At 39.5% G+C, this 17,975-nt stretch overlaps 2 protein-coding genes across 2 annotated transcripts; both read left to right on the top strand.

Moving 5' to 3' along the window:
* Positions 1 to 1,268: 1,268 nt before the first annotated feature.
* Positions 1,269 to 4,351, top strand: lamtor2 (late endosomal/lysosomal adaptor, MAPK and MTOR activator 2). Its single transcript, XM_088998530.1, has 4 exons — positions 1,269 to 1,460; positions 2,773 to 2,935; positions 3,916 to 4,005; positions 4,067 to 4,351. The coding sequence occupies exons 1-4, from the start codon at positions 1,393 to 1,395 to the stop codon at positions 4,121 to 4,123; spliced, it is 378 nt and encodes a 125-aa protein (XP_088854656.1). The 5' UTR covers positions 1,269 to 1,392; the 3' UTR covers positions 4,124 to 4,351.
* Positions 4,352 to 6,674: 2,323 nt separating this feature from the next.
* Positions 6,675 to 17,144, top strand: LOC148896728 (ras-related protein Rab-25-like). Its single transcript, XM_088998664.1, has 5 exons — positions 6,675 to 6,961; positions 13,632 to 13,827; positions 15,169 to 15,362; positions 15,440 to 15,520; positions 16,489 to 17,144. The coding sequence occupies exons 1-5, from the start codon at positions 6,925 to 6,927 to the stop codon at positions 16,605 to 16,607; spliced, it is 627 nt and encodes a 208-aa protein (XP_088854790.1). The 5' UTR covers positions 6,675 to 6,924; the 3' UTR covers positions 16,608 to 17,144.
* The last annotated feature ends 831 nt before the right edge of the window (positions 17,145 to 17,975 follow it).

The following is a 17,975-nucleotide window of genomic DNA, read 5'->3' as shown; positions in this document are numbered from 1 at the left end:
TTATTTGTTTTCTAAATCGCATAGAAATCTTTTTTTGAGAGCGGTATTTGATTACGACCGACGAACGGTTATGGAAAACAAAGGCTGGGGACGATTTATGACTTCTGTGTTAAAGCTAATTCTTCTTCTTTTCCTTTCGGCTTTTCCCCTCAAGGGGTCGCCACAGTGAATCGGTGTCCTCCATCTTCAGAGGCTTGATTCGCATGTTTTGCCCAAGCTTTTACGTCGGATGCCCTTCCTGACACAACCCTCTCTATTTATCCGGGCTTGGGACCGGCACAAGAAGACACTGGCTTGTGTCCCCTTGTGGCTACAGAACAAGCAACTCGATGAACTTAATAAAGATGAAGATGCTCAGTAAAAGGCTCCCAAACACAAAATGGTCATCGGCACAGCAGTATTGAAATAAAGTAAAACTATAACAGGCGAAAGTCCAAAATTTGGATGGTGATTCTCTACCTAGCCAAAGTTCCAAAATTTGGACATTATACTCTACCCAGCCGAAAGTCCAAAATGTGTACTTGGTTACTCTGCCTCGACGAAAGTCCAAAATTTGGACGTTGATACTCTGTCCAGGCGAAAGTCCAAAATGTGTTATTTGATACTCTACCTGTATCAAAGTGTCTACTTGTATTAATGTTGACATTCTTCCCATGACATTTGTTTCTTAAGTTGTCCCGTACGAGATCAAAATCTCCACGTAAAGCTAATTATATATTGTCAGGTCTGACAGGTAGGTCACGCCCTCATAGAAACATCAGCTGATGGCGCGTCACGACAACATCAAGTGACACTGTGATGAAGGTAATGTCGGGTAATTAAACAACCTACAACACCAATGTCTGTCATAAAATAACCCGTTACAAAAAAAATAACACTGCACCAAATGGATTTACAGGGAACTTTTATCGTCATTTTTGAGGAGACATAAACTTTATGTTGAAAGCAAAAATATCTATGATTCCAAAGGATGCATCGCTTAATGCAAATGCATCGCTTAATAAAACATTTGAACATCAACCCGCAAGTGGGTACGATCTTTAACTAATTAAAACTAGGAAACACGTTGGCCCATAATCATGATTATTCCCTGTTTCACTCTTTCAACCGTGCAGGCATCCATGGTATTTTAATTTTGATGCCGCCTTGAACACAGAATGCGCGGACACTTGGCCTTAATTATTTTTGCCTCACTGTAGGCGCACAGCTCAAATTAACCGTAGCTGACGATGCACCACTTCCGGTGTCTAGGGCTCTTAGCGGAAGTCATATGACCACAGCCCGCTGCAACAAAATAGGCGAGCCCCGTTGTAGTATCGTGACGTGTGTTTTCCATGTTGCCGTCGTTTTTTCTTCAAAACATCAGTCTGACGTCCTAGAGTGACAGCTGTCATGTTGCGACCGAAGGCTTTGACACAGGTTCTGAGCCAAGCCAACACGAACGGAGTCCAAAGCACACTGTGAGTACTCCTAGCCTAGCCACATGCTAACTGTCAGCCGTCTTAAAAACTTTCAAAGTGGTCAATACCGACTTATAAAACAACATCCTGCTGTCACATAAAATGATTTTGTAATGGTTGTCAAAGATGCTAAATGTCAACTTTTTCATTACTCTATGAAGGATGACTATACTTTGATTTACAAAAAAAAAAAAAAAAAATACACCGAAATCATCTAAGAAGAAACTACCGGTATATTTTTTTAATCATGCGGGAATAAAATATTGTACTATGGGTGAGGATGTGCATTTAACGATACACCTGGTTATTCAAAGTTGTATGAAAGAAGCATGCAATTCCATATGAAGTTAGTGCACTTACTTTTTTTCGCTCTACGTTCCATTACGTACATTGTCACAATGTACGTAATAATAGCACAGTCATTGTGCTATATATAGTTCATATTATTATACTGTAATTCTAAGTTACTCTAAATTGTACCAGTGCCAAAATTATAAGTATTTGTTCAATTAAAATTAATCAGAAACCATCCATCCATTTTCCGTACCACTTATTCCTCATTCGGATCGCGGGGAAGGTGTGTGTGTGTGTGTGTGTGGGGGGGGGGGGGGGGGGGGGGTGCTGGAGCCAATCCCAGCTGTCTTCGGGCACGAGGCGGGGGACACCCTGAATTGGTTGCCAGCCAATCGCAGGGCACACAAGGACAAACAACAGTCACTCTCACACCTAGGGACAATTTGGAGTCTTCAATCTGCCTGCCACGCATGTTTTTGGAATGTGGGAAGAAACCGGAGGACCCGGAAAGGACCCACGCGGGCCCAGGGAGAACATGCAAGGCCCACACAGGGAGGTCGGAGCGGGACGCGAACCGGCAACCTCTGCACTGTGAAGCCGGTGTGCTAGCCACTTGACTACCGGGCCGCCCTAATCAGAAACCAAAGAGCAATAATATTTCTTATAATGAATAAAATGCTGTAATTGTACTATTGATGGTCGAATTGAAGGGACCCCATTATAATGCTTCTTGAAAACATACGTGTTAGTGTTGATCGAGAAACGTTTTTTACTTTAGTAAGATGCAGATTTCTGGTTGTTTCACCTGATTTCCATTTTATGTTCTCTTAACATACAGTTGAAGCTTCCTTTTTGAGAAGAAAAGTTTTCCAAATAAAACCGAAGCAAAAAACTAAATTCACTCACAAATGAACCTTTGGTGGCCTTTTTTTCTCCTTATAACATAGGCCCTCAGATGTGAAAGATCAAAAATCTATTCAAGTGTGGCTTTCTTGTGTATTTGCATTTCGGCCGTCAGATTGCTAAACAACGAAGGCTCTCTCCTGGCCTACTCTGGCTATGGCGACACAGACGCTCGGGTCACCGCTGCCATCGCCAGCAACATCTGGGCAGCTTATGACAAGAATGGCCACCAGGCCTTCAACGAGGACAAACTAAAATTCATACTCATGGACTGCATGGTAAGACATCAGTTTCTTGTTTTGAACATTGCAGCTATTTTAAAATACAGAAAATCAAGACTAAACCTTTATTTATTTATTTATTTATATTTATTTGTTTATTTATTTATTTATTCATTTTCAAGAATGTTTTTTTTTAAACCACATTTACTCATTTACTGCCAGACGATGTGCAAAAAATTGTCCACTCAAGTGCCGGGGTTTTTGTCATCTTCTCTCAAATTCCAGGACCCACAGCATTTTTAGTTTTAGGACATAAACATTGAATTCACTGTAAAAAAAAACTTGGACTCTCGTCTGTCATCAGAAAGAAAGAGTTAATTCATAAATTATATGGGTCTAGAGTTATCTGAGCTTGAAATGGGGCGGCTTTAAAATTGTATACATAACTCATCCAGTTATGAATATGATTCAAATTAGAAGGAAGTGTTGTACCAAGACTACTATTTGATACTCGTTGACACAAATTCCCATCAGACAAATCAGCCCATTTCCAACGGAGCTTGGGTGCCATCTTGTGCATTTTCTGGCCGCTATATTGGAGTCCAGGTGCCTCAAAATGAGACGGAAGGACTTCTTTAATCGATTGCAAACATTTATGCTTTCCTCTTCAGAACTATTTGAATCATATTCATAACTGGATGAGTAACAAGAAAGCATCTTCTCCGAATCTGAAGCCATTGTTTTGATTCTCGAGCAAGGCAAGATGTCCTGGCGTGATGTCACGAACAAGGGGGCGGGACCTTCTGAAACTGAAACTTTCTGAGGTCATTTTGAAGTAGTTTTGGGAAACTTTAAGTCATTTTTATTGGTGTTTTGTATTTGACTAAAAATATCAGCCAGTGTGTTTTGGGTATTTTAGATGATATAAAACGTTTTTATGATGTCAGTTAGGAAACAAAAAAATTGTGTCGGTTGTCCTTTAAGCCTCATTCTAGAGGAGTACTCAACAGCAGTATATATGTGTTTTTGTGTCACAGGAGGGAAGAGTGGCCATCACGCGAGTGGCTAACCTGCTTCTCTGCATGTACGCCAAAGAAACAGTGGGCTTTGGAATGCTCAAAGCCAAGGTGAGGCAACACCATCACAACTTCCTCAAATTGTTGCTCACATGCGCTTTTGTTCATGCAGGCCGAGGCGTTGGTGCAGTACCTGGAAGAACCTTTGACCCAAGTAGCCGCATCCTAATGGCTGTGTGGCCCATGGTGTGGCTTTGAGACTATCGTTGTCTTTCTCATTGTCTTTTTTTGTTTTACTTAATCATGTAAAAGTGTTGATGTTATGAATAACAATTGTGTCTTTAGTGAGATTTAACGTGGAATTTGTCTTATGTTGTCATTAGTTTTCATGAAAGTATTCAGTTTGATTTCTGAAGTGTTCTGTGAATTGTAATAAAGTTTAAATATTTCCATTTCATTCAAATGTGTGCAATAAATAATCCCTGATTTTTAGATTTCGGCGTAGTTGAGTTTAATCTAGGTTTTGGTCTGATAGAGAGAAGTGGGGGAATAACAATGCAGATGGATGTCATTTTTTTATCCATCTGTCGATTATGCAAACGGTTAAGAAAATGGATGAATGGTGCCTATTCCAGGTGTCTTCGGGCAGTTGGCGGTGTACTCCTTGAAATGCTTGCCAGAAAACGGCCGTTCACACATAATGACACCTCAAGACAATTTAGAGCGTCCAATTAAATATACAGGTTTGGACTAAAAAAAAGACAGTTTGTTCTCATAAAATTGACTTCAGTTGAAAATATGACTTCATTCTCAAGAATGTTATTTCTTGATAAATAAACATTTTTCTGTAAGAAACCCGATTTTCTTGTAAGATTTCAATTTATTTTCCATTCGAAAGAAAAATCAACAATTTTTTTCTATATTTTTAGATTAGATTAGCCTTTATTTCTCTCGCAGTGGAGAAATTAACATTTCAGTGCAGCTAAAGCAAAATCCAGGAGCTGCTGTAAAGGCAGCCACTCACGCGGCGCCATCTTTACGTCAAAAACAATAGAAGAATGTGAGACAACACAAAGGACACACAGTCATTCAATCTTTAGCACTTTCTACACCCTCTTTGTTATATGCAGCAGCTCTAGACCAAAGAGGAGAGTATCAAAGCCTCATTTTCACCAGTGAATCAGAGTCATCATGGTGGAATATGCATGTCTGCTACAAGCTAAATGTTGCCAGCCAACATGAAGCTGTAGCATCCATTGACGAAAACAGATTGTCTCGCATCTCCTGTCCCATGTAAATCCGCTTCAATTCCATGCCGCGGCAGTTCAAATCAAAAACAGTGCCTGCATATCTGTATCCAACAACACCAGCCCTTCCGCTGAACACTGCGGGACTGTAAAAATTACAGTTGTTCAAATTTTACATAACATTTCCACATACGCATTGGCGCTCTACTGACGCTCCTTTCTTCTCATCGCGGGCTCCTCAAGCCATGCATCCATCCAGCCCCAGAATGTCCAACAGCAACCGACCTTTCCGCAATCAAAAACAGTGCTGGCATATTCGTGCTGCCGAGAAGACGCAACCGCTCAGCAGTCATGTTGATGAATGCCGTGGCCAAAAATGCTGAAAAACAATCTGCATCAGTTCCACACAACGCACAACAACACACAGTGACAAAAGAAAACAACACAAAAACAAATAAAAAAAAGCAGGGCTTGTGAGCGCCATCTTGGACAATTTGTTTTCCTTTCGTAAGAAAGATCAACAATATTTTTGCGATATATATTAACTTCTTCCTTTTCTCATAAGATAGCAATGTCTTTAAAAAAATACTTGTACCGTTGCAACAATGTGGAATATGGAAGAGTCGCGGCTTGGAATTGAAGTAGATTTATGTGGGACAGGAGATGTGAGACAATCTCTTTGTCAATGGATGCTACATCTTCGTGTTTGCTTTCAACATTTAGATTGTAGTAGACGTGCACGTTCCATAATGACGTCCCTGATCCACTGGTGAAAAAGATGCTTTGATGCTCTCCTCTTTCATCTAAAACTGCTTCTTACAACAAAGAGGATGCAGAAAGCGCTTAAGATTGAATGACTCTGTCTTTTCTGTTCTCACATTATTTTTTGGTTTTAGCTGCTCTGAAATGCAAATTTTGTTTGTGTTGTGTCATATTATTTGTCATTTAGTTTTTTTTTTGGTTCTTTTGACTTCAAGATGGCGCCGCAAGAGTGACTGCCTTTACAGCCTATTTAAAATTGCATTTTCTGTGTATCTCTCTCTTGTTTCTATTCATAATTGTATTTTATTTATTGCATTGTATTCATGATTATATTTTATTTATTATAGTACCTATGCTTGTCTGTGGCTGTAGTGTCCTTGAGAGCTTTGAAAGGTGCTTAAAATGTAATGTATTATTATTTATTCATCAGCTCCAGTATTTTGTTTTTTTACTTCTTCCTTTCCTTTCATAACTTAGCTGCTGTCAAATGTAAATTTCTCCACTGCGAGACGAAGAAACGTAATTTCCAATCCAATCCAAATTCAGCAAAATTCTCACTAAAATCGAAATTTCAAATCAAATTTCAGGAGAAAATGTTCAATAGAAAATGGACTCCGCACATTTAGTGTAGAAGTAAGCTTGTCTGTTAATTGTTCTTTCTTGTCCCTCCCACCAGGAGGCGTCTGACAGAAACTGGGCTTCCCACCTGCATTGTTACCCCCCACCCCTCCCAACCACCACCTGGTAGTGCCACACCCCCACCTCCACCACCACTACCGCAGCGAGGCCACTCCCTGACCTGGATATGCACTCAACATGTCTCACCCCAGTGAGCCTGAAATGTAAGCCAGCAAGCAGAGGAAGGCTGAACGGCCGTTTGTGTGCCAAAACCGGATGAGTTCCGTCCTCGGGTCTGACGACGAGGACCTGTCAGTGGTGAAAACGGCTGTCACTCGCTGACTGGAGTCATTTCCCCTCAGAAGAACAAGTGGAGACGCGGGGAGCAGTGGATGGACACAACATGGGCTCGGACGAGGCCTATAATTTTGTCTTCAAGGGTGAGTCCGTTTGTTGTGATACTCAAAGTGAGCATTCCGAAAGCATCACGGTATTGTGTATGGAACACTTCAGGACAACCTTGCCTGCCCACACATACTTCCTTGTTTATGATACGCTTGGCAGACACCCATCTTGAAAAAAAGAGGACATTGTTATGCCCCCAGGGGATATGATTGCCTCAAAATGAACTTTCTGTCTCATTATTAGCTCTGGGGTGCGTAAAAGGCCAAAATGGGATGTAAAGTGGAAATGTTATTTAGCTTTAAAAACAGTTTGGTGAATCATAGAGGACTTTTCAAAGAAAAAAAATAGCTCAAATTCAAAGAAAAGTGAGTAACCCTATCGGGAATAAAAATTAACTACCAAAAAAAGGGAAAGTAGCTAACTCATCGTTGGCTAAAATGACACTCCTCAAAATTCCTAAATGTACAGTACAGACGCTCCCCAATTTACGAACGAGATAAGTTCCGAACGGTCGTTCATAAATTGAATTTGTTCGTAAGTTGATTCAGTGATTTTGTAGGGAATGTATGTTGAAGGCTTATATAAGTACGTATGTTTAAGGCTTGTATAAGTAACCTGTATTGGTTTGTACTGAAAAATAAACGTTTAAAGGACAACCGACGTCACTTTTTTGATTCTTAACTAACATCAGAAAAATGTTTTATAGCATCTAAAATACCCAAAACACGCAGTATGATATTTTTATTCAAATGCAAAACACCAATACAAATGAATTAAAGTGTCCAAAATCTGCAAAAAAATTGCGCTGCGAATTGGGCATTTTTAGAAAGTCCCGCCCCCAGTTCGTGACGTCACGCCAAGACGTCTTGCATTGCTGGAGAATCCAAACAATGGCTTCAGATTTGGAGAATATGCTTTCTTGTTACACATCCAGTTATGAATATGATTCAAATAGTTCTGAAGAGGAAAGCATACATGTTTGCAATCGATTAAAGAATTTATTCCGTGCCATTTTGAGGCATCTGGACTGCAATGTAGTGTCGCAGAAAAGAGGCAGAAAATGGCGACCTCTTGTAGACATGACAGCATCTTGCGTTTCCACAGGCTGATAAATTCCTTATATGGAGCTTGGATGCCCTCTTCTGGCGCAACATGAGGTTTTTAGACCAAACAAGCATTGACGTGATGGAAGGACTGCTAAAATGTGTCCTTTTTTTTCGGTCCGGGGCGTTCCTTCAGTGACGTCACGTACGGACTCGTCACCAACTCAAAAACAAGACTTCCGGAATATTCAGCACGAGTCTTAAAGCGTAAAATATAGCTATATGTGGTGGAATCTTTGTAAAATACGCTCAGTAGAAGTCATTTGAAGCCATTTTACAAATTATGGACACAACTTGTCCGGAGACGTCGGTTGTCCTTTTAAGGCTTGTATAAGGAACCTGTATTGGTTTGTACTTACAAATAAACATTTAATAAAATATATGCTCTATAAAGATGTATATGTACAACTGAAGATAATACAGTGATACCTTGGCGTACGAATTTAATTGGTTCCCAGAAAATGTGTCTAAGGCAAAAAATGTGTCTTAAAAACATTAATTTCCCACAGGAAACCATTAAAAATGAGAATAATCCGTTTCCAGGTCCATTACAGAAACCTTCGTATGTACAGTTGTACGTAACTCGAATGTTCATAAGTAGGGGCGCGTCGGTAATCCCAAAAGCTACAATACCCTACATTCACTTTCATGCACCCAGTTACTTGATAACATGATAATAACAAAACAGTCGTAACCGTTGTATCTCAAAATGTTCAATCTAAAAATAACTAACGTAACACTAACCGCCTAATTAGAATTTTATGGAGCCGGTCAAAATAGTGTAAAAGTGCAACAAAAGCATAAAACAAATATAAAATTAGAACCCAACCCATTGTCCTTCTTAAATTAAATGCAGAAATAAAATTTACAAACCGTAATGCCCACTAAACTGAAAGTACATCACACCCCTGCATATCCATGGTTTCAACAACAGCAAATTTACCTCTGAACGGATTCCCTATTTGCTACTGAGGCCAAAACCATGTCTAATATAAAATTGTTGCTTTGACATCAACATATAGTGCCTCATCTCAGTACCAAACATACATGTTAAGTTTCAGAAATCATAAATCAGGAGATTTCCGTACTCGCATGTTAAAATAATGCGAGTGTTGCTTTCAATGTTTATTTATACATTCAATTAGTATAAAATGTATTTTGTTTTTTACAATTTCTTTTGTTCCCTTACAAATTCTTGTGAGTATTGGGGTTAAATTGCGACCAAATTGTGACACTTAACATGTATGACCAAGCAACTATGTTGAAGTGAAGGGAGGTTTTCTTCCCCCCAAAGCCCGGACTAATAGCACAAAATTACTCCATCACCAGCGACAACTACCGCAACTATAAACTATTTCCCACCAATAATGGGGAACATTGTGAAATTCAGTAACACTAACCTTGATCATAAAACCATTGCTAAAACTCAAAGTAACTGTGGTTGAAACCAGACAGGCATGGTAATTAAGGCTTATCCCAGAGAGAACAATGCTCTGTGCTATCTCGTTTTCAGTGGCGTGGTGGGACCAGAAAGACTGGAATATGACAAAACCATTTGGAAGACCATCAGAAGTGTATTCGTCATTTATTCATTTAGCTATTTTATACATAAAATATTCATTTGTGGAATTGTAATTATTACACACTCTAGTTAGTGCATTTACTACATATGTATTACACATTTTTAAAACTGATTCTTTCCTACAACCTTTCATGATGATTCTTCACCATGATTTGGAAAAGGTACAACATGGTTATTGGATGGGATTGGATTAGCCTTTATTAGTCTCGCAGTGGAGAAATTTACATTTGACAGTAGAAAAGTGATGAAAGGAAAGGAGGAAGTAGAAACACAAAATACATGAGCTGCTGTAGGCAGCCACTCCCGCGGCACAATCTTGAAGTCAAACCAAAAACGACAAAAACTAAATAACAAATAATGTGACACAACAACACAAATGACACAGACAGTCATTCAATCTTAAGCACTTTTTTGTTGTATGAAGCAGTTCTAGATGAAAGAGAGGATCAAAGCATCCTTTTCACCATTGGACGTCGTGGTGAAATGTGCACGTCTTCTACAAGCTAAATATTGAATGCAAACACGAAGCTGTAGCATTCATTAACGAAAAGAGATTGTCTCACATCTCCTGTCCCACGTAAATCCGCTTCAATTCCAAGCAGCGGCAGTTCCACATCCTTCCAAATCAAAAACAGTGCTGGCATATCCGTACCCAACAGCACCAGCCTTTCCGCTGAACACAGCGGGGTAGTGAAATTTACAGTTGTTAAAATTTTATTAAATATTTGCATATTAGAGCAGCACTCATTTAGTCCAACATTTATTTTTCCAATTATCGTTCTCATTGACTGCAGGAAGTGTTTGCATCCATCGGGGCAGAGGATGTCCAGGGCATAAGGCCTTAAGATATCACAAAGGATAATACATATGATCATCTGTAAAAATGGTCACATTTCAGAAGCTTTGTTGTTGGTTATGTTTTCTACCTGATAACATTTTTCCATATTTTGACCAGGATGACATTTCGTGTGATAGGCTTAGTTTAGTCAGGATGCGTTTGGCGTTAACATGGAAGAGATCGAAGGTGTTACTGAGAACTCAAGTTTATTCTTGAAGTTGTTAGACAGTCTTTGTACTGTACAAACCACTTAAAAAATAAACATTACAAGTGCTCACAGTTAAAAATTGAATACAGTGATACCTCAGTTTACGAACCCCTTGGCTTACGAACTTTTTGGTTTACAAACATTACATTTATGAAAATTTTACTTTGGCATCCGAACTATTTTTCGGGATACACACGGAGCGCCACAATGAGTGATGTGTCGTTCGTGAACGAGCCCGTTCTCCTAACAAGAAAATGGCAGCCAACTGTTTTTGTCTTCTCTTCCCCGCCGCACGTCTTCGGTTAAATCCACGTGATTGGTCAAGAACGCAGCAGTGAGGGGGCGGGTTTACAGACAGAGAGAGAGTGAGGCCGTTCTCCAAAAAGAAAATGGCAGCCGATTTTATTTTGTCCGCTATTCCACGCCCCCAGTCTTCGGTCAAAGCCGTGTGATTGGTCACGAACGCGGCAGTGAGGGCCGGTGGTTTAAACATGAAAGAGACAGGCAGATGATAGAGAGAGAGTGAGAAAATGGATACAAAGCAGTGAAATTCGGACTCGTTTCAACTTTGATAGTTCAAAGTGTAGAGTGCAAGGTTAAAATTCCCATCAATCAGGCTCCACAAATAACCAGCACGAGCCATCTGTACACTTGATGCAAAAAGCTATCAAGCCAGCTAAACAGAAGACAATTGATGAGGAACAAGGTAAAATTATCGCAGAGAAAGCACCTGCAAGGGATCATTCCTCAGGATGGTGAAAGAAGAAGGCTACGTTCCTCATCAAGTGTTTAATGTTGATGAAACTGGCCACTCCATTCCTTCAAGCCATCGACCATCACAAAGGTAAATAAAACCACTTTATTATACAGTATACAGTTTATTTATTTATTATAATGCCATAGCACATTTATAATACATAAAATAAGGTATATTTTGTGGTGTTTTAAGGCTTAGAAAATTAGAAAGTAGAAAATTATGTTTTATTGGGAGCTGGGAACGGATTATTCTCATTTTAATGGTTTCCTATAGGAAATTATTTTTTGTGATACACACTTTTCGCCTTACACACTCTGTCTGGGAACCAATTAAGTTCGTAAGCCAAGGTCACTGTACTTTAAAATAAATTACAAAAAAACATTCCAAACATTGTTTTCAATGAAAGACTATTTCTGTTTAAAACTGAAAATGGCCGCTAGCAACCCGAAAAAGGCAGTCAAAATCCAACAATACCAGAATGTGAAGTCATTCGTTAAATATTAACCCCACATCTCAATAAATCACTCGTTAAATGTCATATTTCATCTATTCAATAGAACCCCTGAGATCATGTCAGATTGTTCAATTGTTTCATTTCCTATGAAAATGGAAACAACCAAACGAGAGGAAAAAGAAAAATAATATCGTCACTAGTAACCCCAAAAAAATAATCCTGGGACTCAACAGACCATTGCAGCAGAACGCTTCATGCTTGCCCACACACAGGATCGTAGCTTTTGTTTGTACAAGTGGTTACTGAGTGGTGAAGGACGCCAGCGGAAAAAGTAGCATTGTTATCAATTCAGCAGTGGGTGGAGGGCTGAAGAGTGCCAGGGGGGGTGGGGAGGGGCTTGCAACATGAATACCGTAGAGTGAACAGTGACCTCCAAAGCAGACAGTACCAGTATATCATTCCTCAGGGAAGTTCACAAGACAAAAAAAAATGTCATCGGTATGCATACGTAAAAAAAAAATATTAATCAAGCTTTTCTAACTGGAGTTAATGCGATCAGTGATAACCTGTAACCTGATAAAATGTCCATTGTAGTAACCGCTGTCCCTGAAAGGGTGAGCAAAAAAAACCAATATATGTCAGTTGATTTAAATGCAGTCAAAAATCCAAATGTATATAGATTAGATTTAATTATATTAAATTAGATCAAATAGATTAAATTACATTGAATTAGACTGAATTAGATTCAATTCAAGATGGCGCTGCGAGAGTGGCTGCCTTTCCAGCAGCTCCTGTATTTTCTTTTCTACTTCTTTCTTTCCCTTCATCTTTCTTTCATAATTTTGCTGCTGTGTTACTTCCGGGTAGAGTGAACGCTGGCGCGAATGGCTGCCGCTGCTCCCCCACACAAAAAAAAACTTCTGATCACGTGACTGTAAAGTGCCCTTGAGATTTGAAAGGCGCTTAGAAAGAAAATGTATTCTTATTATAAATTTGATTAAAATAGATTACATTAAATGACACTAGATTACATGAGGTTAAATTACATTAAATTAGATTACATGAGATTACATTACATCAAATAGATTAAATTTGATTGAATTAAACTAAATCAGATTAAATTAGATTACATTAAATACCATTTGATTACATGAGATTACATTTGATCAAATAAATCAAATTAGATTAAATTAAATTAGATTAAATTAGATTTTATCAAATCAAATTAGATTAAATTAGATTCGATCAAATTAGATTATATTAGATTACATTACATTAGATTCACCCATTCACTGCCATTCACAAATGTATTTGGAAATTGAAAACGACAAAGAGCGCCAATTCCAAATTTGTTCGTGTTTTTTTTTCTTATTTGGGTGCCGATAAAGCGCTGGCCATGGCCTCTGGCTATGTTTATTGCCCTTCCACAAGGGGGCAGCATTTCCCTTTTTTCCATGTTAGCGCTTTGTTCCAGCTTCAGCTGTTGGTAAAGCGCTTTATAAACCAACATCTATGCATTGCATCTCATTTTGGACAGTCACCCTCATTTTTGCACATTGTCTGGTAGTGAATGAGTTAACCTTTATTAGTCTCACAGTGGAGAAATTCGCAATACACAGCAGAAAACTTCTGAAAAGAATATGAAAGATGAACACTGAGGCAGTCTGTCTCCTGGTGTTCATTGCATTGCTCTGTTTGGCTACTCTTAAATTGGTAGAGCGAAACTAAGCCAGTTTTATTTTTTCTCCTTGTGGACTCTTCAGTCGTCCTGATTGGCGAGTCAAGCGTGGGCAAGAGCAACCTGCTGTCGCGCTTCACCAAGAACGAGTTCAGCCACGACAGCCGCACCACCATTGGCGTCGAGTTTAGCACGCGCACCGTCCAGCTCAACGGCTTCACCATTAAAGCGCAGATCTGGGACACGGCCGGACTGGAACGCTACCGGGCCATCACGTCGGCGTGAGTCGCTGCTGACATCGTAAACATGTGCACGCCTCAGGCTGTTTTCAGGAAAAACAACCCGCGGCGATCATTGTAACTGGATCGCATTACCTATTATGAGGCAAGGAGCTTTATTTAGACAAAAGTAGTGCCTTGCTGCCATCCCATGACATCTTTGTAGCAATGATCTATGTCAAAGTGAGCTGATGAGCTTCATTTAGATAAAAATACGATTTTACCATACCCATATGACAGTTTATCATCAAAGCTACTTTGAGGTGAGTTAGTGCTCCAAAACTACCTTTAAGTGAGTTGAATCTCTTCATTGTGCCAAAAATTTTGTTTCGCTGCCGTCGTGAGTCATTTGGGATCTATGTTGGAGTAAAATAAAGTAAATAAGGCGCAGCCCCAATGAATGGTGTATTTTCCAACTTTCCATATGCAGGTAACATCCGTTTTACGACCGAGTTCTGTTCCGGTCGTAAGTCAAAATGGTTGTAAATCAAAATCCATTCAAAATGTTGAATAGAGACTTAGGCTAAATGACTCGCAAACTCCCCCCTCTGGTGGCATTACACGGTTGATTGCTGTGCGAGAGTAAGATGCTGGCTGGCTTGCCAAAATTGTACGCGTTACCGGCCTGCTAGCGTGTTGCGATGGCAGGCGTAGATTTAAAATTTTAAAAATAGGGCGTGGAGGTCGTGGTCGTAAGTATGGGTGGTCGTCAATGGAGCCGGTCGTCGGATGTCGGATGTTACCTGTGTAAGGCGCACCGGAGTACATAAGGCGCATCTTCAATGAATGATTTTCCAAATATACTATATAAATCTATAAAATGAGACCTGTTGTGGCTCAATATTACTTCACATATAAGCCGCACCTGTGTTGAAGGTGCAGGGTCATCTTATGAAGTAAAATCAAGGCTTTTGGGTGCGCCTTATTTACCGGAAAATACAGTAATTTTGAGAAAAGTAGTACTTTTCCATCATCTTGTGGCATCATGGGGCCCAGGACCTATGTTGTGGTAAGTTGAAGAGAAATATACGGACAAAAGTAGTGCTTTTCCACCATCTTGTGGCATCTTAGTCCCAAAAAAAACGTTTTATTATGTGAGGTGAGGAGCATGATTTCAACTCATCATGATTTTCCACCATCTTGTGGCATCATCTCAAGAACCCTTCTGGAAGTGAGTTGAGGAGTTTCATTTTGACATTAATAGGTCTTGTGGCACCACCAATAGGGATATATATATATATATATATATATATATATATATATATATATATATATATATATATATATATATATATATATATATATATATATATATATAAACCTTGATATATTTATTTTCAACAGGTACTACCGAGGAGCAGTGGGAGCTCTACTGGTGTACGACATCACAAAGCACCTGACCTACGAGAGCGTGGAGCGTTGGCTGAAAGAGCTCTTCGAACACGCTGACCCACATATCGTGGTCATGCTGGTGGGGAACAAGTCCGACCTGGAGTCGGCGAGGTCGGTGCCAATGGATGAGGCAAAAGATTTTGCAGGTACTTGATGGTAGAGTACTTTTTTTGTCGTTTAAGAGATGAATTAATGTTTTTTTATTGTTGTTTTTTTTTGGTAGAGAAACGAGGTCTGTTGTTTCTGGAGACCTCTGCGTTGTCATCAACTAATGTTGAGGCTGCGTTCAACACCGTCCTAACAGGTAATTTTCCTTCCTATATTGACCTTACATTTACAACATCTGCTCAATCTCAATAAATAGCAAAGGCGGGCCATGAAGGCCTGCAAAGCCTTCTCTGCAGGCCTAAAAATATCTGAATCACAGACTATGGTTAATTATATTTTGTCCATGAATTCTTATGAAATAATTCCAAATTGTCTTTCAGCTTCTTTTCGTGACTTTTCGCCTGTTGCGCTACTTCCAGACGTGTGTTTTCGTATTGAACCAATCACATTTCAGCCATCATTTGTGACCTGGGTCAGAAATCAACCTGGACGCCTTCACAATCAGTTCTGCAGGCCCTGTCGCATCAAATGTGTCGTTCAAACTGTTGCTTTAACCAATCAGATTTCGAGTTGGCAACCCAAAAGGGGTAACAACGCCTTCTTGAAGGCCCTGACCAACATCAGAGTTTTTGCAAACTATGATTGGCTAGGTACTAGCCAATCATCGTTTGCAAAAACTGCTCTGATCACAAGCAGCTAGTGACGAAGAGCATACTGGCCAGAGCTAGCACACTGTATTGGTAGAGAGTGGCACCCTCTAGTGGACTTGTAGTAAAACACACTACAGTTTTTTTCTTAGCACTATTGAAGACTTAGCACTACTGAAGGCCTTGCGATGAAATCCACGGCCCACCACTGATAGAGACCTCCAGCAAGACTGAATAATCCCCAAAATACTGAATCGATTTGTTCGGCCACGCAATTCCACTCCCAGTCTCTAGGTTCCCAGTTCATTGCCATGAACTTGCCAACTGCCAGACCCAGAAATCTTTTTCCCAAGTTCTCAAAACTGAGTCATTGACACTTCCCCTTATCCTAACTTTAACATCTAAAAGTCACCCCGAACCGACTCACTCTTGACCTCAAACCTCAAACCTTCATCCTGACTACCACGACGTTTTTTTGAGAGTGCGGACTATTTCTTGTGTCATAATCGCTTTCCAGAGATACACAAGAAGGTGAGCAGTAAGGAGGTGTCTCGAGGCTCCATCAGCGCTGTCACCTTGAACACCCCCAAAGTGGAGCCCACCGAGGAAAAGAAACCGTGCTGCAAGAACATCTAAGCTTTCTCGGGAGAGCGTTGGCTTCTGGGAGTCCAAGGGGATGATGGAGATCCAGGTCATGAGACACGTGGCTTCCTCTTTAAAATTGACTGATTTGAACCTGGGCAGTCTGGTCTAATCTGAACGAATACAATATCCTGCCTGTTAAATTGTACATCCTGGGTTACCAATAATTTAAATATTGCAACTGAAAGTTGCTCTAATGTTTTTTTAAAGTACATGCTTGATTTAAGAGGAGAAGCTTCACTCAATGGTGAGTGCGTATGTGTGTGTGTGTATGTGTGTGTAAGTGTGTGTGTGTTCCTGATGAAATAAATGATTTGTGATCAAAATGTTGACTACTGGATTTTAAGGCAAGAGACTATTTTAAGAACATTTAATAGTTCTGCCTGCCATGACGTGCCACTGCCATATTTGTAATTTATAGATAGTCATTTTTAGACAAATGAGTGAACTTCATATGTGATGATCTCGTAAGGGACACATGTTGTGAATCACTTGTCTTAAAAAAAATAAAAAATGTGTCTTACTTTAAAATACAGACGTGTTCTAAGTGACCACAAACCTATGCAATCTCATTTGTGTTTAAGAGCCAGAGAGTTCATACGACCACCATGAAACTCAACACTATCTTGACTTTTGGCCCCATATCACATTTTACTCACTGAGAACATTGAGAACGAGCTGAATGACCCCCCCCCCCCCCCAGATAAGGCTTTTTATTCCAATACTGGCATGACCACAACTGTTACTTGACTTACACTACACAAATAAAAATGTGAAAAAGAATGGACTGGCATTCAGGGTGCAAACAGTCCTTTATAGTAAAAAAAAGAAGTAGAAAGAGAAAACGTAGTAAACAAGAGTACCTCTTTGCCTCCACCTAGTTATTATTTTGATTATTTACTATGATTAGTATTATTTTAAAAGCCATTTTGTTCCTTGGCTTTCAACGTAATCAGACAGCCCGTTTGATGATCTGATTTGTGATTGTTTTTAGTTTTTTTAATTGGCTCCTTAGTTTTTTTTCCAACGTTTGTTGTGATACTTTCATTTATGTACACTATAGTCCCAGGTTTCGAGTTCAGTATAATCATTTTATATCATAGTGATATTAAAAAAAACATGACACCATATTATGGTTTTTCATTGTCGTTTTTGATTGGTCAGGGGTTGACTATCGAGTAAATTAAGTTCAGCATTTTTATGCTGTCATACTTTGATTTATGTACACTATAGTCCCAGGTTTCGATTTAAGTATCATTTTGATATCATACAGTGATATTTAAAAAAACGCGACGTCATATTGTGGTTTTTCATAGGTCGTTTTTGATTGGGTCAGAGGTGACCATCCGGTAGTAAATTAAG

This window comes from Hippocampus bargibanti, linkage group LG06 (assembly GCF_051943395.1).
Source record: "Hippocampus bargibanti isolate YZ-2025 linkage group LG06, ASM5194339v1, whole genome shotgun sequence".
Classification (NCBI taxonomy): domain Eukaryota; kingdom Metazoa; phylum Chordata; class Actinopteri; order Syngnathiformes; family Syngnathidae; genus Hippocampus; species Hippocampus bargibanti.
Note: the sequence above shows the minus strand (reverse complement) of the source record. Positions and strands in the feature narration are given on the sequence as shown.

Bases quoted from the DNA above. Each gene is read 5' to 3' on its own strand.
- LOC148896728 (XM_088998664.1), top strand. From the start codon at position 6,925: ATGGGCTCGGACGAGGCCTATAATTTTGTCTTCAAGG. The intron at 15,363-15,439 runs GTACTTGATGGT...TTTTTTTGGTAG, and splicing joins TGAGGCAAAAGATTTTGCAG to AGAAACGAGGTCTGTTGTTT. The intron at 15,521-16,488 runs GTAATTTTCCTT...ATCGCTTTCCAG, and splicing joins GTTCAACACCGTCCTAACAG to AGATACACAAGAAGGTGAGC.
- lamtor2 (XM_088998530.1), top strand. From the start codon at position 1,393: ATGTTGCGACCGAAGGCTTTGACACAGGTTCTGAGCCAAGCCAACACG. The intron at 1,461-2,772 runs GTGAGTACTCCT...TTCGGCCGTCAG, and splicing joins AACGGAGTCCAAAGCACACT to ATTGCTAAACAACGAAGGCT. The intron at 2,936-3,915 runs GTAAGACATCAG...TTTGTGTCACAG, and splicing joins TCATACTCATGGACTGCATG to GAGGGAAGAGTGGCCATCAC.